Source organism: Taeniopygia guttata, chromosome 1, assembly GCF_048771995.1.
Source record: "Taeniopygia guttata chromosome 1, bTaeGut7.mat, whole genome shotgun sequence".
Classification (NCBI taxonomy): Eukaryota; Metazoa; Chordata; class Aves; order Passeriformes; family Estrildidae; genus Taeniopygia; species Taeniopygia guttata.
In genome coordinates, this window is record NC_133024.1 from 48,604,895 (window position 1) to 48,630,010 (window position 25,116).

The 25,116-nt window shown below is 39.4% G+C and overlaps 1 protein-coding gene across 9 annotated transcripts in view; it reads left to right on the top strand.

Annotated features, from left to right (window-relative positions):
* Window positions 1-25,116, top strand: part of KLF12 (KLF transcription factor 12) — a 234,656-nt gene that overhangs the window by 81,594 nt on the left and 127,946 nt on the right. For all 9 annotated transcript variants that reach the window (XM_030271382.4, XM_072928235.1, XM_030271373.4 and 6 more), the window contains one exon: window positions 6,902-6,991. In XM_030271382.4, the coding sequence (XP_030127242.4) occupies window positions 6,902-6,991 (90 nt within the window). The remainder of the gene's footprint in view (window positions 1-6,901; window positions 6,992-25,116) is intronic.

Below are 25,116 nucleotides of genomic sequence, written 5' to 3' on the forward strand. Positions count from 1 at the left end.
TCTTAAATATGTGTCACTCCTAAATGATGGCTCTTTTCCCGCTCTCTTTTTGACTGAGAGGTTGGGCTCTTTTCATTTTGTGGGACTTTTAAGTGTAAGATTAAGAAAATCCAGAGATACTTACTGAATCCACTGATATTCACAAAAATCAAATATTCTGTGAATGTTGTATTAGGAGGGAAACAATGAAGTCATTAATGTTGATAAAAGTTAAATGTGGGGCTTTAGTGTAAGTACTGTTGGTTGTAACCTATTGTGTCTGAATTCTGTACCATAGGAAGGATCCATAATTCTTTGTAGAAGCACTAAAATTGGCAGGACAGCAGAGCTTATGTAAAAGGATTTTAAGCCATCAAAGCTGACAGGGTTGCCTGTTGAGTTTGAGAAGTAGCAGATTGGCCTCCAGTTGCCAATGCACTTGATGATCCTTTGTCACCTGGAAGCTTACCACATCTCTTCAGTTCTATTCTAAAACTAGCTTAAACCCAAGCTAATAAAAAAGATTTTAGCAGCAAAATTTGAGATCTCTGTTATCTTTACTGAATATTGTCTCGACATGAAGTCTTTTCCTGGAGACAGATCTGTAAAAATATGTTGCAAATTACAATGTAGCTACATCCTTAAGTATTTGAGTACTTCATAATTTTGCAAGTCTGCTATTTTCAAAATTAGTAGTATTTTTTCAAGAGATCTAGGCAATGGACTCAGAATTTGAGAAACTTGTGTTACATGTGCACCTCTTTTTACTGATACGAGTGGGATACAGCTGGACTTGGTCTGGTAGTTCTAGCAAGGATCTGAGCTGGGGAGCATGAGCTGAAGGCTGACCCTTGCATGTGCCTCAGGCACGGACAGCATCAAGTCACAGATGCTGTTGAGGTCTGGGCTCTACCTGTCGGCATAATTGTAATAAGAGACCACACTCAGAAGCCTTCCTAAAAAGCTTAGAACTGTTCACTGTTCACTGAATGCCATGCAGTGGAATGTTTGTGTCCCTTCTCACAAAAGAAATTTAATTTTGAATTGAAATTAACTAGAATCAACCCCACCCAATTCCATATGAAAACAGTAAGAAGTCTAAGGCTTTACTTCACTTTTTTCACACAAATTTTTTTGGCTTTCCTTGAAACATCAGTAAAGGCAAACTATAGTTTTCTGGTGAATTTGGCTGAAAATTCAAGTTTGGAGTAAAATACAGAACTACCAGAATCTCTGCTTTCATTATGAACAGTTCACACAGCTATGGATATAATTACGTATGATGATCTTATGGCAAGTCATGGGCTGTTGCCCCCAGTTTCCTGGCAGAACTCCCAGTTAAGTGATTCTTTTCTTGCCACATCAGTGTACTTTCTTTAGCTGGTATATTTCATCCTAGAGATAACTGCATGTAAATGAATAACTGATCTTGTTGTATGGTGTATAAAGGTCTTCAGAAAACTGAGTTGACAGGTTTCTTTGGCCTCTGCTCCCTATGAAGATTGTTACATTTGATAAAAACGGTGATCCTTCAATCTTCTATTATCCCTTGAAACTAGGAGAAAAAAACAATTTCATGTTTTGAAAAACTTACCTAATCATACCTTTAAAAGGTTATACTTTACCTCAAGTGGGTCACTTCAGATTTTTGTCTTGATGTGTTATGCTGACTCTTGCTTTGACTGATGAATAACTCTGTATAGTGATATAAGAAAAGAGAAAATAATGCAAATTCGGGTATACGTGTTCGGAAAAATCAACAAGGTAATCTTATTTATAGGGCATATAACTGACATAGGTTACTTCATGGTTAGTTCAGTGATTTTTCTAAGATGTCTGTGTAAAAAAGCAAGACTTAAAACCCTGTGTTTATCAACTATCAAGAACATTGTTATAACAAAAATTACCCCAAGAATATAATGATGAATTAAGAAATTATTATAGGTACAGAAAACTTGTGTAAAAAGAACTAGAAGATGAGGCAGGGGAAGTTTTGTGTCATAGCTTTGGGTGAGAAAGACTACCTGAAGGTTGTTCATGACTCTTAGCTGTTCAAATGTACTCCCTTAAGCTTGAAACTGTACTGTAGCTTGAATGGTGAATTTGTGACTGCTCTTTCGCCCAATTGCTACTTCATTTCTCAAAATCAGAGTGTGTCATGTTAGAAGTTAAATTTGTACAGAAAAGTAAAGAAAGATTTGGAATGAAGTGGGCCTGGGCAGAAGAAGCTGGGGATGGAGGTGCTTAGTTTTAGTCTTTGTTTCTCACCATCCAACTCTTTATTGGCAATAAATTAATTTTCCCCAAATCAAGTCTATTTTGCCTGTATCAGTACCCCATGGGTGATTTTCTTGTCTTTATCTCATTTTCTAAGCTTTTCTTTATTCTGTTCTTCTCTTGTGCTATTGAGGGAGAGGAGGAATGCAGCAGTGGCTCGGGTGGGCATATGGCAGATGACGAAGGTCAAGCCCACAAGAATTTTAAAGACTGAATTGTCAGCTGAACCTTTCAGGTCACCATGGAAAAAAGCAGAACCATCAGTGTCTCTGTGTGCAGCTCTTCAGTGAGACTAAGCCTTTCATTGGTGGTAGCAGTAGCAAGCATCATCTGCCTTGCCTCTCTATCACTTTTGTGTTCAGGAGTGAAACAAGGCAAGGAGGCTTTCTTTCATAGGAATGTAAATGTTTGTCAGTCCATGCAGGAAATGTGAGGGCTGAGTTCTGGGTGCTCTGAAGCCTGAGCTCACTGCTTGCTTTCTGGGGTTGCCTGGGGTAGGGTCTGTCTGAGGGGTAAGGCTTTAGTACTGTGCAGCTAGATGTGAAAATCTTGGAGGGTGAGAGAGACAACTGTGATGTGGGGTGGGGATATCTGGTTTCAGTCATCTTATGCTTAGAAGAAATTATAAAGGGGGTTTAGGGGTGTCTTTGTGGTGTCTCAGAACAGGAGGTGAGTTGTGGCATAAGATCCTCTCTGATTGTTAAAAATTTGCAGTGTGATTCTCAAAATGTATGGCTTGGCCAAATGAAAAACTTGCCTACAAAACTTTAGCACTTCTTGTGGATGGCGAATGTCATAATAGTGTAAATCATAATTAAATAAACACTACAGGGTGCTGAGGGGGTTTGTATCAGGATGAGATAATGGGATTTGGGTTTTGTTTTCTTCTGCTAAAGTAGCAAAAGATAATTTGATTAAAAATTACAGCAGAAAGCCATCCTCATGAAGAAAACACAAGTGATGGTTGTAGAGGTGCTGTGCAGAAAATTTAGTTCTTTTAGGAGTGGGGAGAGTCTGGTTATCAGATGACTTCTAGAGCTTCTTAAAAGAGCTTGTAAGCTTGAAAGCGTATGCGTCTTGTGTAACAACTGCTCTAGTAGCAGTTGCCCATACGGACCTGGGTATGATTTGTGTTTTTAATTAATATTTCAAGGGAATAAGTGTCCAAAAGTGATTAGTGGCAGGTTCCAGTGGATGGCACGGAGAAAAGAGAGCATTATCTCTTTTAGGATGAGTTACTCATCCAAGAGAACAGATGTTTTGGTAAGGCCATGCAGTGTTTGGCTTCACTGTCTGCCCAGCTTAGGACCTACATCTGCTGTGTGTTTTAAGAAGGTGGTAAAGGAGTCCACCAGGAGGGTTGAGGTGGGAGGACTAGAAAGGAAGGACTGTCACATGAATTAAAGTACCTTTCACCTGAGCAATTTTGGGGGCTGGAAGTTAGCTACCACAGTTAATGAAGAAAATGGGGTCGCCTGACTAATGCATTGACTCAATACATCACATCACCCATCTCTGCCGGTGAGTCTCATGAGTGTCATCAGTTAATGTGGGCACTGGAGCAGCCTGGCCTCACTTTGGTGTGGATACTCCGTCTGCTTGCCTGACCTTGGAGGCTCCTGGAAGAGCTCAATTCTTATCCCAGCCCCCGTGGGAGTAACTCAAGCCCCTTTGCCTTAGGTGACAGCCCACTCTATGCAAGCCTCAACAATTACACCTGATTTGCTGCATGGCTTTGAACATACTGTAGTGCAAGCACTGGTTATGGCAGGAGAGCACTGTTTGGAAGGATCAGCTCTCTGGGTGACTTTGGGCTGACTGTGTTGTCCCTGTGATCACACACAGACTGGATCTACTCGGCAGTGGCCTCTCAGGATGTGTCACACAACGTACTTCAAGTTATAAATGCAGAAGAGATCAAATAGTTTGGAAATAATTTACTCCTGTGATTATTGCTCCTCTGAATTATAAATTACCCGAAAGGCAGAGCTGTTTTCAGCCAGAGTATTTGCTCTTCAGACCAGCACTCGAAAGGCTGCTTTTAAGAAATAAGATTTTTGGAGAACAAAAGGAGAAGCGAACACGATGAAAATTTAGTTAAATGTAAATGTGTTAAATGGTACATGAACTAGTCAGGTTTTCATGATTTATCAGTTTTAAACTTCAAAGGCTCTGTTTAGCTTGCATTTTTAAAACTAATGAGTTTATCACAGCCAGTGGGGAAAAATGGTTCAAGTATATCAGCTGTAAATTGGTACAAAGCACTAAAAGGGACATTAGCCTCTAATCAGATTCTAACAGTTCATTAAACCTGCCTTTCTTCCGTGGCACTTTGTCTTCCCCCCTCCTTCTGCCTGTGCCTCCTGTGTAAGCCAGCCTCGTCCCTTTGCTCAGGCGAGTAAAACTTCCTCAGGGACACGGTGCAGCATCAGCTCATCCTTCTTTGTCTATGAGCTAAACAGCCTAAGGGATGTTTGATGATGGTGTATTCCTGATCTTGCTGTAAAATTCAACTGTGCTGCCTATAAATCAAGAAAGCAGAGGGACCTCTCAGCTTGCAAAATAGGCACTGGGGAAGCCAGGAATGCCATGCTGGCTTCTGCTCTTTCTCCAGCACAAACCACATCCAAACTGATGGGGTTCAGTGACACCTGAGATCTGCTGATAATAAGTAAACAGTGCAGTGTCCTTGTTGGGAAGAAAGATGTAAAGCCAGGCACAATTTCATCCAGGTTATTTTTGGCATCAGAGACTCTTCCTGCGTTTTTTCCACCTCATATCTCAAACTCTGAATGAACATCAAGGTGAGCAAAATAATTTGCTCAGCAAACATAGGAAGAACTTGGTTTTCTTCCTCTTCCCATTGTGTCAGGCTTTAAAAGTACAGTAGATGTACAGCAGTAGCATAGCATGAAGTGACACGTCTCAGTAGCTTGACTGGTTTCTGTTCTTGTATGTCTGATTGCAGAGGTGTCCTACTGAAAATTACTTGTTCAGTCTGAAATTTTATAACTCTAAGCATTTAGAGCTTTTTGTGAATGATATAAATCTACTTTTAAAGGTAAGGAATAGAGATTGCACTTGCTTATCTGCTTTACCATCAAGCTGCTTTCTGTCCTGTAGCGAGTAGCCACAACTCTGGGTGCTAAAATACACAGGGCTTTAAGTAAGTGTGACACGGATTTTAAGCAGGTCATTTGCTCTGGTTTTGGCAGCATGTTGGGCATATCAGTTTCCCTTTTCAACATGTTCTTTAAATTACAATAAAGGAGTATACAAAAAAGAAACAGTTTCTGCACTATTTATAGCCTGGAAAGCGTAGGTCCTGGGATGAGGTGTATCAGTTGGAAAAAAGAAAATGTTTAAAGTAGTTTAAGTTTTTAGAACGTAATTTGGAAGCTCTGTTCTGATAGACCATTTTCCTTAAACTTCGACTGAAGCAAGCATGATAAGAAACAGGGCTATGAGTGCATTACTTATGAATAATGGCACCACGCAGTGCTGAATGGATCTGCTGCCTGTAAAAGACAGGGGAAATGGTTAAATGGTTTTTTTTCCCATTCTCATGCAGTTAGAGGACTACAAGCTATCATAGCAGAGGTGAGTTTCCAGTCTAGAGCCTTCCAGACAGGGCTGTAGATTAATAACTGACTGTGAATGGGTTACTTGTAAGTGAAGTGTGCTCCAGTTACATTATTTGAAAAATGGGTGTGATGTTTCCACATTTCTGTAGCACTGACCAAGGTGTCTGGATTTGTAAGCTCACATTCTAGCTTGAAGGATAAAAGGTTTTTTTTTTCTCTCCATGTTGTCCAGACTAAATGGCAGCTGAAGGTGCTTTCTTTCAAACACCAGCCTTGAGCCTTGTCTGGAGTAGAAAATTGATTCAGGTTGAGGTACTGTTTGATTTGAAGGCACAAGAGGAGTGTTCTGTATGTCCTCATAAACTGCTCCAGTAACAATGGAAATGTTGATTCAGGGAAGCACAGTTTTGCAAATCCTTCTTCAGCTTGAAGCTCTCGGCATATAGAGCCCATAACTACATGGACAGTGCATGTTTTTAACTTGCTTTTTTATCTCTCTCAGAGATAATTTTTATTATTTCAGAGGTGTGTGGAGATTTTAATTTGCAAATGATGATAACTTTATAAGATGATAAGAAATTTGAGCAATTTTACATTAATTTATAATGTGTATGGGTACAGGCCTTCACTGAAACTTCTCTCCATATAAGCTTTCTCTACCAGAAGTACAAGTGTTTTGACTGAAATCAACTATAACTAAGCATACTGCCAAAACCTTCAAACTGTTTGACACCACTGCATTCTTTTCAGTTCTAAAGCAAGGAATTAGTATACCTGTGTAATTAATTTCAAATTACAAAATAGTAATTGGAGATGATTTTTCCTTGTTGCTTACAAGGACTTAGTTCTCTTTTAAGGATGACTGAAAGTATGATATACTGTTTTAGCAGAAGTAGTACCTTGGCAGCTACTCCTTGAAATTATTATTACATCCTCCTCGTTAACTTTATTTCTGCTGAAAGAAACATACTTCTATAGTATCGTAGAACTTAAACCAGTGAATTGAAACAAGTGATTTTTTTTCATAATTTTTTGATTAACCTTGTCCTTTTTTGCCTTAGGACATCAGCGCCTCTGAGAACAGAATGTTAATGCTTGATGGGATGCCGGCAGTCAGAGTCAAAACAGAGCTGCTGGAATCTGAGCAAGGGGTAAGCACAGGTTTGTGTGACCTCACTCTGGTAACCCTTCCCCAGCTTCTCTGTGGTTAGCTGTCCCTCCCATTTTCTTTTCTGTGTTTTTCTTTATTTCCACTGTTCTGGAGCATATTTTCTTGGAACTTGTACTGGTGAACATCTAATCTGATCTGCTGGGAGCACAGAACAAAACTCTGCAGAAGACTTACTGGAATCATCTGGGATAGTTAAGATGCTGTTGGTGTAATTTTACACCTATTAAAAATAGGTGCAGTTTAATTAAAAAAAAAAAAGGAAAAAGGAATAGATATCAGTAAAGGAAACCATATGTCTGGGAAGTCCATATAAGTATGTATGTATGTATGTTTGCTATTCTGCCTTCTGGGGATATTTGCCTTACTGCGATTGTTTCATCCTTTTAATCCTCGTCCTACTCCATTTTCGGTTTGTGGAAACCTGCTCTCTCTCTCTGTTGAAATGCACTTGTTTATCATTAAGATAAGAGGACTAAAGCTGGTATCACGTCAGCTGCTGGATGCAGTACAGATCATGAATTGGATTTTGAGTTTTTTTACAGAACTTGGTGTTGGAATGATAGCTTTTAGGAAGATGGGAGTGTATTTTCTTGCATATGTGGTATCAATGATCGTAGATTACAGCCAGGGGATCTATTTTAATGTATTTTATTTTTTGTTATCGTGAAACTTTGTTTCCTTGTGTACATGATATGTTATTCCAAAGAATCCAAGCCACTTTACTAATCTAAAGACAGATGCCTTCAAAAGCAGTCCAATAAAAGCAGCAATGCTATTACCTTGTAAGGATGGGCTTTTGTCTAATTCTGTTACTTGGCTTTTTCCCTTTCTGCTATTTTCTCAGTTATTTAATTGAGAATTTGAATGATATGGAAAAGAGGGAATTAACTTTCAGGATGACTTAATTTGAAATACTTGCAAGGAAATACCAGTTATTCAGGGTGGTTGTGAGGCTTTAAGTTTGAGAGGAAGAAAAAGGCTGGCATTTAATCGAGTTCTTGCTCACCACTGCCTTCTTGAGAGCAAGTACCCTCAGAAGAGACTCCAATATAATGTAATTAGTGGGAATGTAAAAATTGAACTATTGTGTGAGCCACGATGATGAAAAGACAGATCCATTCATTTTTAGTACCTTTTGGATGCTTTGCATGTCTTTGTGTGTAACAAAGATATTTCTATATAGTAAAGGTTCCATTGGCATTTGCCTTTGTTCAATGTAAAATAAATTCTGTGCATGATACGTATTGCTGTGTCCTTTATGAAGAGTACTTCCTTTAGCAAAGCATGAGTTGTTTCTGGAATACCTACTTGGTGTATTAGGAACTGGAAGGAAATGAATAATCCATATAATTTTTTAATTTCCTTAGCGTTTTTTAATAAAATTTTATGGTCTTCTGTATAAACAGAAAATGATGTCACTTTTTCCCCCAGTGACTGAGCCACTATACAAAAAGCTTGTTTGATTTGGAACTTTATGCACTTTAGTACTAATTAAGTAGTGTCTGGTTAAGAGTCTCTGGCACCTTTATGATTCTTCATTAGGGAACAATCAATAAATACAGAATGAATTCTCCAGTTCACTAACAGAGGAGCTGGCCATTAGGATGGCAGTTGTCCAGCAAACAGCTTAAAATCTGAAGAGAACTGGTTGAAACAGATGTTTGGCATGTGCTTTGGAGGCATGCTTTGAATATGTAGATGCTGGTATACATGACAGGGACAAGTGTTTGAAGGTTGTGATTACCAAAATCAGCATGTGGATCTGTTTGGGAAGATGAATATTGTAATTGGGAAGCATGGAATGGGAACTGAAGTGTGATCTAAGTAGTAGGAGTTTGAAATTGTGGTGTCTGTCTGTGTTGTTATAGCGCCCAAAGTGCCTAGAGTTGCACCTCTATTACAGCATATGTGTGTACAGGGATTGTGACTTCTACTTGAAACTTTGGGAACTAAGATGGCATTTTGAGTCTTCTGAGCATAATGGCCAAAGCTTCATCATGTAGGACCTGAACACCAGACAAACTCTTACGAAGCCCAGAGGGAAAGACATTTGGGTTTTTTGCTGTTCTGGCTTGGTATTAACTGTTGGCTCTAGGTTTGCAAGGACAAAAATGAAACATGGGTTAAGGGTTGTGTGATTGGAGAATCATGAAGGCAGTATCAGTTGTGGAGGAGTGAAACCAACAGCGTCTGGAGCACCAGTGGCCCTTGACCAGGATGGTGAGCATTGCTCTATCTGACTAGAGAACACTGAATTGTCGTGCATTGCCCATGAGGCTTTAGGGTGCTATTGTCTTAAAAGTGCTGCAGGACCACTTTGAGTTGTCTCCTGTTAAAGTGTGAGCCCATATTTCAAATAAATATTGTCTTAATTTTAAAGAATTTTTAAGGATATATGCCTGTTCCTTGTAGGAATGTCGAATGCTTTTCTGCAGGACACATGAATATGTCATCCAGGAAATGTAGTTTTGCACAACTCTGTAGTTGTGCCTCAGATAACTCTACCTTGTAATTCATGGCCTCCAAGGTGGGCTTCACCCACAGGACCTTGCTGGGGGAGTTTGGATGTTGTCCGGACATTTATGAGTTTAGGACTGTGTTGCACACCAAACTGGTCCTCCCCTTGACCTATTTACTAAAGAAGTAGAAAAAAACCTGGCTTAGAATTCTTGGTAAAGTGAAAATTGATCATTCCAATAACTGGACAGCATGGAAGTAAAAAAAACTCAGAAGGAACATGCCCACCTACAGCACCGAAATGAAAGTACAATTGGGAAAAAATAACACCAGCTTTTAACCTTGAGTTACTTTTTCACTTACTTTTTGTGACAGTTGTGGTAAAAAATGCACCATGTGCCAATGCGCATTAATAAGAAATTCAAATTCCCTGTCCTGCTCTGGGCAACTTGGTCTTCACGAGGTTGTCTCTTGACAATATGTAGGGTGGTAGTAGAAGTCATGCATGGTGTAGATGAGAACCGGGACAGAGCAGATACTAGCAGTTCTTGCTGTATTTGGATACCAAGCTAGGCAATCAATCCATTATATTCTCTTGTTTCTTGTTTTAATTTGGAGACTTAAGTGTTTTGCAGAAGAGATTAAGTATAATGTAAGGTTCTTCTCTACCATTTTTGCATGAGCTCTAAGATATTTTAACTTTTGTGTTATGTGTTTTGCTTTGTTTCATGATTCCTCTGTGTCTTTTGCTGTATTTGGTTGCTCCGTCTTAACCTGGTCTGATACCACTGAACAGTTTTTAGGTAGTTTTCTTAAACAGTAGTCCCAGCCTTTATACTGCTCAAGTGCTACTTACCTAGAGCAAGTGAAGGTGAATTTACAATGCAATACTGCAGAAGGAATAAGCAAAGAAAGTGTAGTCCAGCTGAGATTTTAGGGTAGCCCTGGGAGAATGAAACTGTGCGAAGTACACCCAGCTGCAAAGCAGCCCAGTTCTCTAGCTGAGTCTGAAAGGAAATTAGAGCTGAGATTTCAGCTGTGCCCCATGCACTAGATCCTTGGAGTCTGTGACTGGAGAAGAGGTGAGCAGGACACTGGAACTGCAGCTTCTGTTGGTGTAGTGAAGACAAACCTTTACCAACCCAGATTTAAGACACTGAGTTGAAGGTGGATCATTGTGGGAGAATAGGATGTAGACAGTCCATAAGGAAGACATGCCTTATGAGACAGAGGTTACTAGTCAGATTTAGAACAAAGAGGTATTTACAAAGAAAATGGATTTTCTATTTGCTTTGGAAAAAGTTAAAACAGTTCTGTATTGTTTTATTGTCACCGATTTAGAGTAGTTTAATGCTTTTGAGAAGGCCATCAGCATTAGTAAGAACACATGCTTATTTTTCCAGTGAGCTACTGTCCTTAATTTTGCACAGGATATTTAATGCAATCTATTGTTTGGGGCTTCAGGAAGACACAGTGCTGCTTTAATGACTTTATCACAGATGAAAAAAAGACATTGCATAAAAGATATCACATCGCCCTTCAACAAGGCTTCATTATTATCTCCCCTACTGTGGAACAGGAGCTAGCATTGCTAATAAATTGGGAAAATTACTTTTAGAGATATGAATTTGCTTATCATTTAATATCCTCCAGTGACCTACAACTTTAGATCTTTTGGGCTGCAGTAAAATCTTTCTCAGCTACCAGCTTCAAAAAAGAACATGAAGGTACTCCCTCCCCATGAGGCTGAAGGTGGGGTACTTCAGCAGGGGAAAAAAAAAAATCTTCATTTTTTATGTGTGCCAAAAACTATTTTGGAAGTAGTACTTCTTACTGTGAAAATGTGTGGAACCTGGATTAATGTATTGGTAATAGAGACTGGGTGGAGAATTTATTAAGTGGTGGCTACTATTAAGAAGTTGGATAAATGGTGTTGACTGGCTTCAGTATGGAGTTTGAAAATCCTTCTAGTCATTGCAGAATGTGGCTCAGTTTCTAAAAACTGGTAAATGTGTGCAACTTAAGTGTTCAGTTGCACTTTTCAAGTATTTGCTGAGTTGGGCTGTAAGCTGTTGTTAAAAGGAGATATAAATGTGGGACTTATATCCCACAATCAGTCTTAAAATACAGAGAATGATGAACTGCTAATTTTCATCAGTCTTTTTGTTTCCAGATCTGCAGTCTCATCGGTTCCTTTGCCTATATTTTGTTTTCTCAAATCATCACTGGAGGATTATATATCTTACTCTGAAGTCTCCTCCTAATTCTTCTTGATCTGTCTTCATTCAAATCACTTATCATTACTGAATTATGAAAGGAAATTATTAAAATGACAAAACCCTTTAATAAGCTAATATTGTTCTGTGTCTTTCATAGCCAGCCAAATTATCTTCTTGTCTCATATCGGAAGAATGCCTTCCATCCTTATGTTGTTATATACATAAACATGTTTTACCTCAGCCTGGGTAATACTGACATAAATATCTTATTTTTAAAGATTTCCAAAAATACCTATTCACAGTCAGTTGATAATATACTCCATGACTGTATGGAGAACTCTTTTGCAGTGATTCAGCTAGGGCACCTTCTTTTTATTAGTAGAAGAAAGAGCACTTCTGATATTTGCTATTGTCATTTGTGAGTTTCTACTTCATTGAATGACTTATTTTTTTTCTGAATTACTCAATGTTTAGCATGACTGATTTGGGGAAACAAGCTGTGTAAGGACAGTGCATATGTATTGATTTCTTCTGCAAAGAAAATCCTTCTTGCTTTCTATTAGTTTTCTACACCTTGCAGTTGGCATCACTTAAGGAATTATGAGGTGCTAGAATCACAGCTGGTACAATTCACTGGTTGCTTTACAGTGCCATAAATCTAGAACAGTATTCAGAAAGAGGTCAAGATCTGGCTCCAGATGCCGTAAGGACCTAACATACAGGGCAGGATGCAAAGCCCTGTGAGATGTACTTAAGGGGATACACTGTATTTCCTGAGCACAGCTGAAGGTTGTGCTTGCAGCCCAGAAGGGTGCAACTCACATCCCAGAAGGATTTATGTCAGTTGGAGGAATTAGGTCAAATCAAGCATCACAAGCTCACAAGCACTGCAGGTGCTGTTTCAACTGGAAGCTTGCAGGAAGAAAAAAGGTAGCCAACTCCTACATCTTTGCTATCATCCTGGCATTCTTGCTCAATCAATTGCCAGTGACTCAATGACATTGGGGAGTGTAGGGTCAACTGATCACTGGTCCAAGTAAATCTTACCCAAAGGGAGAAAGGGAAGGGTTGTGTAGGTCCTGCAAGTCATACTTGTATGTGAAGTCATGGATTATCCTCTATTATATGGAGATGGGGAGAGTGGGAAAAAGATCGTGGGTGCTGCTTTTGATTACAGCCAGTGACCTGTATTTAGAACTACATCCTGAGACATTTTTACTACTTCTGGGACCCGAGCTGCCCACTTCTGACATGTCTCTGCACTGCTGCATTATCAAACATTGAATCTTTTCAGTGGTTCATGTTTCTTATTCCTTTCAAAGTCAGCTCATGTGTAGGGAGCCAAGGGGTTTTGTCATGAATGTAGGTGTGGTTTCCTTATTTGTTTTTTTCATTTGTTTTTTCTCTCTGGGGATCAGACCCAAAAATGCAATAGAAAGGTAATAGATTTAAGACTAACAGGAAATTATAGCTTAACCAGCTCAGCACACTTGTCAGGCAGTCTTTTTGCCAAGTTAACCAAGACTGCAGACTAAAAATGCAGGTGGGGTGGTAAGATGTATGATGCTGTCTAAAATTCACACTAAGTGAAGTATCCCAGATCCTCTGAGAGTTAATTTACTGTCCGCTGTCTGCCATTGCTTTCCTTTCCTAGGCAGCTAAGTTGACTGTTACAGAGCACAGCAGGGAATGTGCTCCTTATTCTGTCTGGTATTGTTTGTTACATGTATGGTAGGAACGGGGATTTTCACTTGTGGGTGAAACTTAATTGTGTGAGGTGTTGTACTGATAAAGGGTGGTCCCAGGGTATCTAGGTTTAATTAATCAGAAGTTTAGACAGTCTTTTAATGGTATGCTTCAGATATTAGTGGCTGTGCTTATTAGGAATTCAGCAGCAAGTATAAAGGAGTGAAGCAGAGGAAGATCTCTGCTCCAGACAGTGAATTTAGCCAGCAGTGCCAGGCCCCAGAGATTTCCTGTGTCTGTAGTAATAGAAGGGCAGCAATAAGATGGTTTAAATTACAAGTAATTTAGATTTTTAGGAAGAACTATTTGGTAGAGAAGAAGGATAATACTTTTTTTGCTAAGACTGGAGGAAGTTTCGTAGAGAATGTGGGATGTTACCCAGAAACTAACATTGCTTAATATGGTTACAGTTCCATAGCAAAAGCACAGTTATTGAATTTATCATGTTAGATACAAAAATTGATATGTTTTACATGCTTATATGGATTAGAAAAATAATGTTGCCTTTGGGAGAAGAAAAGTTGACCCTTTGATTGGAGCATAGTGCTAAAGTTCATTGCAAGATTATAGTTTGATTGCCTTCTATCCCCAGTCAACTATTTTTTGAGCTCACCTTCAAGCCAGTCTGCTTTTTAATGACGTATGACCTCTCTGCTTGCTCTGCTACCAGAGCTTATGATGGGAGCCTTCTGGAAGATTTATTCAGCTGAGAAACTGGGCATAAAGAAAAACAAGCATGATATATACAAGCTGTATATCTGTGGTTACTGTGAATTCCAAAATCTAGATTTTGCGTTGAAAATAGATTCCTGTTCAAGATGTGAAAGGTCAACATTTCCATTACTGCACTAAAGAAGTCATTGAAAATGGTTTAAAAAAAGTCTCAAGAAAGATTTTAACCATCCAAATATCTACAATTAATGAAATTCCCCCTGATAAGCCAAGTTCCCATGACGCTCATGTATGCTTCATTTCCTCCTCTTTGGGGAATCCAGTATTGACAGTTTAGCTGTAATTGTGACTGAGCTTGCAATCCTAATTGAAGAACCAATGCGGTACAGATTTTTATGCATTATGCCAGAAGGGTATAGACTGTAGTCTAGGAGCTCAGAGCATGCCATGTGTCAGCTGGTATACAGCACTGTATTCTAAAATCCTGTTGCACCTCTGCCTTGAAACTCATCACAGGTTTGTGTTTTTTCATGTTACAGTGCACTTGAATTCTAAGATACAGCAAGGAGTATTTTAGACTTCATGTGTGAAGCTATTACTGACATATGAAAAGCAGTTATTCTTGTGTGGTAACTCACCTGATTGGGCATCTGAAATTTAATTTAAGCTGCAGTGGCAGTGAAATTCAGTACAAGTGTACGTAACCCCTCTGTTCATATGGAAAAACTGAGGAAGGTGAATTAGGTAATTTCACTTTTCTTAAAAGAAAGCTACCTTGAATTACCTCTTGTTTAGCTCTGTCTATGATTATATATGTGCATGGCTAGTGCAGGCCTGCTGATGCATGCTAACTTTTGTGGTCCAGAGCTCTTGATTAAAAATGTTTTCCATTGAAAGAACTCTGTGAAATAATTGTTACTCACAAAATCTTTAAGTTATTTAGCTGGGAGAAAAGTTAGTCATTAGGTTTCATTTTTTTCTACTCACAGATGAGTTGAATATATATATTTTTTTTTTTTTTTTGTTATAATGCTCATTAGAGTAGTCAGTTCATTATGACAGTATATATTTTGCTCACCAGGGCACATTGGTATGTTCAAAAGAGAAATGAGATGGAAGTGACTGGGCTCTTGTCCTTTCCCTTTGTTTTGACTTCGGTAAAGTGAAATCTTCTCTCTTCCTGGCTCTCAGTTCGGTAATTGCTATACTCAATTTCTTCAAGGACTCTTGAAGTGAAAAGTATTGTGTAAGTGTGCATTGTTACTGTATTTTTATTATATACTGGCTAGCCTAAGAAAAATAAGCATAAGCCAATATAACTCAATAATTCACAGTATCATGAGCACTTCAGCATCATGAGGCAAATGCCATTATGTTATGAAGTACCAAAATGATATTAATCCTTGCTGTTCAGTATAAGAAAGGATTACTTCTACTTTTCTCTTGTTCATTGATGTTCTGTTAGCTTTTCTGTTGGAGGTTGTCTTATAAATACTCTATGTGATGTATATTTTACTTTTATTCTGTATCCTGCTGGGGAAGTACTGAAAGAGCTGTATATATTTTTTAGCATATTTGGCTTTTTTCATTATTTCTCCCTGTGGAGTCTTTACATAAATTACTGTAAGGTTTCTGTTTTCTTGAAATTTTTTGTTTGTTTGCTTTAGGTTTTTGTTTTGTTGTTTTTAAATTCCCTTCACAATCTCCTCACTGTCCTCCACTTCCCACCCCCACCCTGTTTCACATTGCAAGGATGAGTATTTAATAAACTGTTATTTAGAGGAGCATCTGCTTTCAGACATCCTTTTACAGATGTTGTTATTGCTTGTTTTCATCACTTAAACATAACAGAAAATTCTAGGAACTGCTGGAAAAAGCCAGTAACTACCACCACCAAAGGTGGTGTTTGTCCTCCCCTGCCAGCGCAGGGAACTGCTCATGCTTCCCATTGCCCAAGGATGGAGTCTAAGCAGACAAGTATGGTAAGACCCAGCTCATTGGGGTGGGCAGGGAACCAGGAAGAGGAGAAGAGGTTCTGAGGATTACAGTGGAGGGAGGACAGGTGATCTTCCCAGGCAAGGCTTGTTCATGGAAAGGATTATGTTAGATTAGCCCACTCAGCCCTGTCTCCTCCAAATTGCCTCCATTCCCCTGGTGCCTGGAGGGAACACCAACCATGCGGATGTCACATGCACCCTGCCTCCTTTGTCTCTGTTGATGTTTGTACCTTGTTTCCTACTTTCATTGTAGGAGGGTACAATGAGATTGGTACTGATGCCGAGACACTGACTTTGATCTTACTCTGTGATGCTCTGTGTGGAGCTTATGCCATTGCATTGAGGGAGTTACTGAAAATTCTGTAGCAGTCATATCAGTTTGTCCTTGGAAGACAGCAGCATCACCCTCTCCTGTCTGGGTTACAGCTATGCTTGATTATGTTTTCGATGTCATGGGTGCCCTCCCACAACATTTTCCGCTTTCTTTTTGCTGCCAATTTCTAGCACCTTTCGCACATAGTTGAGGAAGGTGCTGCAAGGATATCAGCAAGCTGTTCCCTGTGTCAGCCATGAACCCAGATTTTCCTTGTATTGCTGATGTAGTGGTAGAAGTTCTTGTTGCCTTTGATAGTCCCTTCAAGTCTAAACTCCAGTTGGGCTTTGGTTTACCAACACCACCCATGTGTTCCTGTGTGATATTTGTGTACTCATTCTTTTCTTGCTCCTCCTGCTATACTGCCTGTTTGTACTGGAGCTCCTTCATGTGTTTTATGTCTCCCAGACTGGTGTTCTAATGCTTCTTGCTTTTCTGAGTGGTTACATATAATAGTGTTGTACTTTGATCTCCTTAATGACCTTCCAGTACTCCTGTGCTGTTCAACCCTTAGAGGTATCTCCCATGAGATCCCACTTAGTTCCCTGACAACTTCTACTCTCCTCTAGTTGAGAGTCTGGATTGACCTGGACTGGGTGTTTGTTAGTACCATTCTTTCTTCACTCTCCTCTAAAACTCCATTGCTTAGAGGTCATGGTACCCACTGATAACCACAGCTCCACTTGTTCTTTTTTCCACACAGTGGTCATTTTGTTTTTGTCTGTATAGGATTTTACAAGAAATGCAGGAGTGATCACAGTGAACCTGAAGAGAGGTTCTTTTTACGCATACAGTGGCAGCTGTTACCAGGTACCTCCAGAAAGCTCAGGCAAAAAGCAAGCATACAGCAACAGTACCCTGGTATACCTGCCTGTACCTGTTGTTCTGCAGGGACCCCATGAGCAGAAGGTTAGGGTTAGAGTTAGGGTTTGATGTTTAGTATTGCAAGTTTTCACTTTGTGCTCTGTGGAGATTCTCCTGATAACCAGAGGCTGTGGTGTAGGTTTTGACCTGTGAATCCTGTCTTGCACCTGCCTACTGCCATCCTGAGACTGCAATAGGAGCTTGAGATGTAGTGGTATAAATGGTGGTGGCAATGAGAGCATTTCCTGTGACAGACTCTTGATTTATTTTCCCATTACTTATAGTAGAACAGAATTGTGGATTTCTGGGGAGTCCATATGGTGAGGTGTCTGGGGAGGGCAGAAGCTATGCTGTTGAGAAAAAAAGACTTCAGTTTTTATTCCTTCAGCTACTGAGTATTGTGGAACAATGCTCTGTGATAACTTCATGGTACTATAAACCTAATGTTTAATAGAGTACTTAGGGCTTTTGTACTAATATATTGTTCTATTGTTGAGTAAAAAGTAGTAATGTTTTTGACAGCTGTCAACAAAAAAAAAGTCCCCTGTAGAAGTAGTAGTGGTCTGGGCTATGATTTATATGGCAGAACAGCTGTTTGGAAGCTCCTGTCCACTGTTAACTCTTCTGAGGTTGTGCCAGTGCAGAGATGTGCTCTAAGGTAGGAAAAGCAAAAGGGAAAAACTCAAGCACCTTTAAGAGTTTTTCCTCTCTAAATTCTGGTTATTTTACAGATCAAAATTAAGGTGTAGGTATGGACTAATAAAAATGTTAGATCTGCAGTATCCACAGTTCTATGTGATCTGCAGGTCAAAACATGCTGTGCAAACATGGCACAGAAACATTATTGATTTTCATTATAGAAAACTTATAAAATAGAATAGAAAAAAAGCGTAGAAGCCAAAACAGTCTCGTTGGCTTCTGAATGGTATTCATTTTACAGAATAAGCTAAAAAATATAGAGTGAAAGGGTAAGTATTACTTATTTCTGGTCTTGGAAAACAGTTCATAGTTTGGTTTTTTGAAGCTTGAGTTTCTTTCCTGTGTTGCTGTACATATTAGTTTTCATTAATGGATTTAGACTGAATTACTTGAAATACACTTAATGTTTTTTACTGAATAACCATTCATAGTATTGATGGGATAAAGAGTTTAACATAAAATAAATGTGTTAAGTTGTTAGTATTGAATACTCAAATATTAATTTATTCTTACATTAAAATTCCATAAATACTTCTAGTCTAAAAAGAGGTCGCCTTGAGTTTCATAACAGTTTTACTGTGTAGATTGTGACCTTACTGTTGTCAGAAAGAAGAACAAGTATTTCTTAAAGGCTAAACAATAAAACAGCTGCCTGCTCCAGAAATTTGGTAGCTTTAAATGGATTATGGTGAGACACTTGCAGCTTCTGTTGAATTGGTATTTGCAAGTTTGTCTGCAAACCCCAAGCTGAAAAGAAACAAAACGGTACTCAAAGTATCATAGAGTCATTAAGGTTGGAAAAGAATTCCATGATCAAATCCAGTCTTTGACCTTAGACCACCAAGTGCGCTAAACCATTTCTCAAGGTGCCACGTTTACTTGTTCGTGGACAGTTCCACGGATGGTGACTCCACCACTTCCCTGGGGGTCCTGTCCCAGTGCTTAATCAGTTTCAGTGAAGAAGTTTGTCCTAATATCCAACCTGATAAAGTAAATCCAGATCACACATGCAGAGTATGAAATACCTGGTCTTCAGTGGAAAGCATGCTGTGGACATTTTTTTGAAAGATACTGAATATTAAGTATTCAGCAGAGAATGTAAGTATCTGCTTGGCTTTTGAGAACTGAAGGAGTTCTGTTACTCATGGCACTGGCTTGGGGCCAGGGTGTACCATGCAGGAGCCTTAAATCTATAAAAACTGCTACCATAATCTCTAGAAGTCTTTAAGAGTCATTAAAATAATTGGAATAAATCAATTGAATTAAATTCCCTTGCATTTTCAGGCAGAGTAATGTATTACATGTTAGGTTATACATTACTGACATGATGCTTGTTCTTAGTTTTGTTTAAACCCTGCTGTTAAGCTAATATACAGTACATCTACAGTGAGGAAAGATTTTGTGAAGTAGTGAACTTTAAATATTCTTTATGGACTAATTTTATTTGTATCAAGTGCTGGGATAAAGTGTGTATGAGAGGGTTTATTATTGTTTATGTACCTGATTTTTAATATATTCCTTGCCTTCACTCAAATTATTTCTAAAACCATATAATCTCTAAAAAGATAAATGTTTTTGTCATTATCCATCAGTTAGTGATTAGTACAAATTACGTCAGCAAATGTAGTTGGGGTGCATCCTCTGTTAAGCTAACTTTCTGTTTCAAAATTCCATAATAACATTAGATGAATTTGCCTCACTCATTTTAAAGTAAGGGAAAATATCTTTTACCATCTAAAAGATGAATGATGTAGGTCAATAACTAAGCCTTGAACATTTCTGTGGTGTGCTTAGGAGTTGCTGTTTACATTGAGTAACTGAGTAATTGAGTCCTGAACTACAGCTCCTCTGCATAATGTCATTGCCAGAGAACACAATGACTGTGCACACCCATGGGTGCCAGATGCAATTCAAATAAAAGCCCGTGTGAAGGAGTATGGTATAGGCAGTAATGGCATGAAAGGGTGAAGAGGGATCAGTGAAGCTCTCAGTCCTTGGGAACTGAAAGTAGGCAGAGGGATAGAAATTCGTGGTGGGAATATGTTGCCATGCCAACCAAGTAATTTCTCTAACAGGAGGAAACTGGTAATGAATAACTGCTGAGTGGGAACTTTAAGAGAAAAAACATGCTCTGTGGAAAACCAAAAGGTTACATTTTTGATACTCGACCTTCACCATTCCCTCTATGAAGTTCTGGACTGGCAATCTGTCTGTCGGAGCTTCCTGCTGTCCTGTACCCTGCTGTGCCCATCTGCTAATCTGGGAAGTGTCTGACTGCAGTGTGGTGATGGGTACCAGTCCTGAGCCCGTGCTGCAGGCTGACCCAAGCCCTTTGTGAATCATTTCTCAAGGAGCTGTGAAAGCCAGATGTGGGTTTCATGAGGCTTTCTCCCTTAGTAGCTATTTTGGGTGTTCCCTTAAATAATTGACAAGCATATTTACTTTTTGTCTTCCCTATTTCTTCTAACTCAGTATGAAAGCTCTGCAGAGAACAGTCATCTTAAAAAGATAGTTATTTCTAAACTCTGATAAGCCATGTGTTCTGGAATTTGGATGTGTTTTGTTCATGTTTTGTCTGTAGCTCTTCATAGCCTTCTGATTTTATAAAAAGAGGAACAAAAAAGAATACCTTGAAACTTTAACTAAAATGTTGATTTTTTTTTTGTTTGTCTTGAGTTATTGCAGGAGCATTTAGAAGTGTGAGGCATTTGCATTGCTTTACCTCCAGTGCCCTTAAAGCAGTATTCAGCTTGCACTTTGATCTGTGTTTAGATGAGTACTCCTGCTATGAGGGTTTGTGCACTTAGGGTGGTATGAGCCATCTCTGGGATCAGAAGAGGACAGACATGTTAGTAGGGAGTAACTCTGGATAAATTTGCCCCTGCTGAGTTCTGAGCTGCTGCAGCCAAGCTGATGCTGGTCCCTGGCATTGCCAGGTGTCATGGAATCATAGCATGGTTCAGATTGGAAAGGACCCTAAAGAACATTTAGTTCCAGTCCCCTGGCATGGGCAGGATACCTTCCACTAGTTGAGGTTCCTCAGAGCCATGTGCAACATGGCCTGAAGCAAATAGCTGTGCTGTTCACCATGTGTGGGTGGCTTGTGCTCCTCTGCTGCCTTCTCTCAATTCCTTTCTCCTTCCGTTGCGTACATACAAATCTCTGCTTTCTGTGTGCTATTGTTTTAATTGATGACATCTGCTTTTTTTGGGTAGGGTGCATGGGCTGCTTACCAGCCTTAACAAGATTTAATACTCCTTGTAGTAGTAGTCTTACTGTTAATTGTAGTGAAGGCTAGGTCAGACCTTTGAAGAGGTTGTCCCATTCCTGTATTCTTTCCACTTCTTTCCTTCCCCAGATCCTCAGCTGCCATCCCCAAACTGATGCCAATAACCTCGGGATTGCTTAGTGAGCCAGTTCAGCCTGACAATCTTACATAAAAGTAGCTTGGAGGGAGGGGATGAAAAGCCCAACAAGATTTTGGCTTTCTAGGCATCAGGCAAATGCCGAAGTAGTCTCAAAGCAGAAGGAGTGTGCAGGGAACGGGAAGAGTGACAACACATAACTGGATGTGTGCTACCCTAATTCATGGCTCGTGCTTTTAGTCATGTCATGTGCATGAAATGCTGTTAGGGCTTTGCTTTTGCAGTTCGCAGGTGCTAAGTGACTGAACAAGGAAGGCATTTTGACTCCAGCAAAAGACAGCTAAGTGACATGGTTTGAAAGAATGGAGCTGCCTGACAGCATAGCCACTGCTTATTAGGGTGATATGGAGATCTCCCTGGAACTCTGTTTTTCCTGATGGAATCTTCTGGATTTTTTTGTTTTGTTTTTGAATCTGTTTTTTCTGAGCATGAGAGATTGCACATGTAAAAGAACAGCAGTTCTCAGACACCATGGAGAGCTGTGTCTGAGGCTCATCCTTTATAGCACCTCCATGTAACCAGTGCTATTGCTAGTAATGGAGTATATAAACATTTGCAGCCACACAAGGATCAAGGCTTTTATGATGGTGATGTATCTGTATGCTAGAAGTCTTGGGAGCATGTCATAAAAAAAAGATTAAAATGCAGTGGTAGAGATGTCATAAGATTTATTGCATCATTATCTCACATGAAACAGTAAGATTGTCCTGGCATGACTGAACAAAACCAATAATGTGAGAGTATAATTATTTTGTCAACCTGCTGATTACCTCTAGACATTTTCAGAAGCAAAGGCATCCTCAGCAGTGAGGTCTTTCGTTCCACGTAGTTTGAAATACAGTAATTTCAAGGAGGGAAGCTGGATCTACATCACGTTTTCATCTTCCGTGTGTTCCATAGCTGGGATGTGTTCATCTCTGAGTTAGTGAGACTCTGTAAGTGCATATGGTTTCTCCTCCTGGCTTCTGTTTGCTTCTATGAAAGCTGACAGATAAGCCCCTGAGAAGTTGACTTGGAAGTTTATACTGAAGAAATGTAAAGACTGATCCCTTTCCTTACTGAGCTGGAGAAAGAAGAAGCTCCATACAAAATATACCCTCTCTTCTCAGTGTAATGAATCAGCAATTACAGCTGTCTGTAAAACCTGAAGACTGCATAGCTCAAGATACAGCCCATGACATAGTGCTGTTCCATCTACAGTCATAGGTTTATTTTTTGGAGATTGTTATTAAGGAGTAATAATAAAATGCTAATGTAATTCAAGAAGCGTCTGGACACTGCTTGAGCAGGGATGTTGGACCAGGTGACCCACTGTGATTCTGTGATTCTGACCCATTATGTGATTCTGTAATCTTAATATGTATCCCAAGAAAGGAACTTGAATAAACTCCCCATTTTTGTGAAACGAGCTTCGTAACCTGTAAGTGATGCACCAAACATGAAATTGCAATGTTTAGCATGGATAGAGCCTATTGCTAGTGGAATGTCTTAAAAATGAAGGACACTGGCGAGTAGCAGAAGATACTTATCCGGAACTGCATTCAACATTCAGTGATCAGTATGAATAATACTATTATTGGTTGGACATTATTACTGTAACAGCATAAAAGCAACACCAGAGTTTTCAGTATGTGCCTAAGACTGTTCTCATTATGGATTTCTTGTTCTCAGTATTTTGTTTATCTATAGCACTTTGTGTATTTCTAGAGATGTTTCTTAAAATTCACTTATCAGTTTGCTCTATGCAAAAAGTGGCTAAATTGAAGCTTTCAAAATAGCCCTTTTCGTATGAGATAAAGATAAATGTATTCATTTCAGTCAAGCTTCAGTTAAATGCTTGGTTTAATTTTAAATTCAGAGTGTATCTCCTCCCAAGTAAATAATCTACTTTACAGCTACCCACCACTTCAAGTCTGACCTTGAGGAAGTCGGAGAACTTCTCACATTCTCATAAAGCTTGGGGCAGTCTGCTGGGCCAAGGGAAACGCTCTTGTCATGAATGCCCAGAACATCTTAATCTGGTCAGATGTTAGGTGGGGAAGCTTATCTGAGTTCAGTTGTCAGGGAAAAATGTATGGAGGACAGTTTATCTTGGCTAACCAGCCTCTAAGTCAGAGAGGGATTAATAGATGAAAAACAACTGATTCCCTTGCGCCCTGATAAGAACAAGAAGTTTGTGCCATTTACAAAAACCAGGTATTGGTTTTGTTGTTGTTTGGGGAGTGAGGTGAATGCTGCTCTAGATTATGCCCAAATGAACTTTGTGTCCCTAATAGGAAAAAACAGCTTTTTTATCCAATATATCTGGTTTCCTCTGTACTATGTTATACTAACCCCTGTGCCATGTTTCCTCAGTCTAAAAATCATGGCTAAAATACAGTCATCAACCTGTGTGTTTCACTACTCTTCTTAAATCTCAGTGCAGCTCTTTTTTTAAATGCTTGACAACCTGTTCTTTATATTGGTATACAAATGGCATCTGAGTACATGGCATGACATCATGTGGTAATACCCACAAAGAAGCTTAGCTGACATTTAACCTTTGTTACGTGGGCATGTGATGAAACATACTGTGCATTAAAGCAGTTTATGGTTGTGGTCTGGTTGTGTGGAGTGAAGTGGTAGCAATAGCAGGCTGATTTATTTAGAATGCTCATAAGCACCATGGTGAGTCAAGCCATTGGACCACACACTGTAGCAGGATCCCCAACAGGCGAGGAAAACAGGGAAGATGGAAAAAGTCCATGCAGTGTGATCCTTCCTTGGACATAACTTAGATCAGTCAGCATTTTTAGGTGATTTTAAGCCCATTGTTATACTTGAGTAATTGTATTGAATAGCAGCTGATGAACTCTTCCCAGTAAAACTGTTTAATCCATCTTTTAACTCCTTTATCCTTTTGAGTTCTGGGACACTGGTGGGAAATGTAGGCTACTTATTTTCAGTTATTTTGCAACTGTTGTCTGCCAGTTGCATTAGGTTTTATGTTGTGAAGATCAGTTTCCATATCAATTGTTACTTGGATGTTTAGCATAGAACTTCAGTCATCATTTTCCAAAACCTAAACGTATTATCTGCTTTATATATTCTCAAAAATTCATGTCTCACATCAACCTTGTAAATGTATGCTAAGATACGTTTTTAAATATCAGGTTCAGGGTTCTTCTTCGGTAAGTTAAGTATTTAAATGTTAAGTAGCAGTGTCTGAGCTAATCATCCTTAATCTCTGGAACTTGAAAGACAAAACTCCTCTGGGTCCTTGATTTTTCACCACTATGTAGTATGGATACAGTAACCAGTGAAGGTTAACGTGTCAAAAACATCAATAATATCAATAGCTCCAGGATGTATGTGCCACTGGCCCAAGCTGGGGCCAGTTAGAAATGGTGGTAACACCTCTGTTAAGAATTAAGAAGGGGAAAAAAGAAATACTGCACAGATATATTTGTAGCCAGAGAAGAATAGGATGAGAATATGTGAGGAACAGCCCTGCAGAGACCAAGGTCAGTGTGGAAGGAGGAGGAAGAAGGTGCTCCAGGTGCCAGAGCTGGGATTTCCCTGCAGTTCATAGTGCAGACCATGGTGAAGCAGCTCCCCCCCCTGCAGCCTGTGGAGGTCCGTGGGGATGTAGAGACCCACCTGCAGCCCATGAA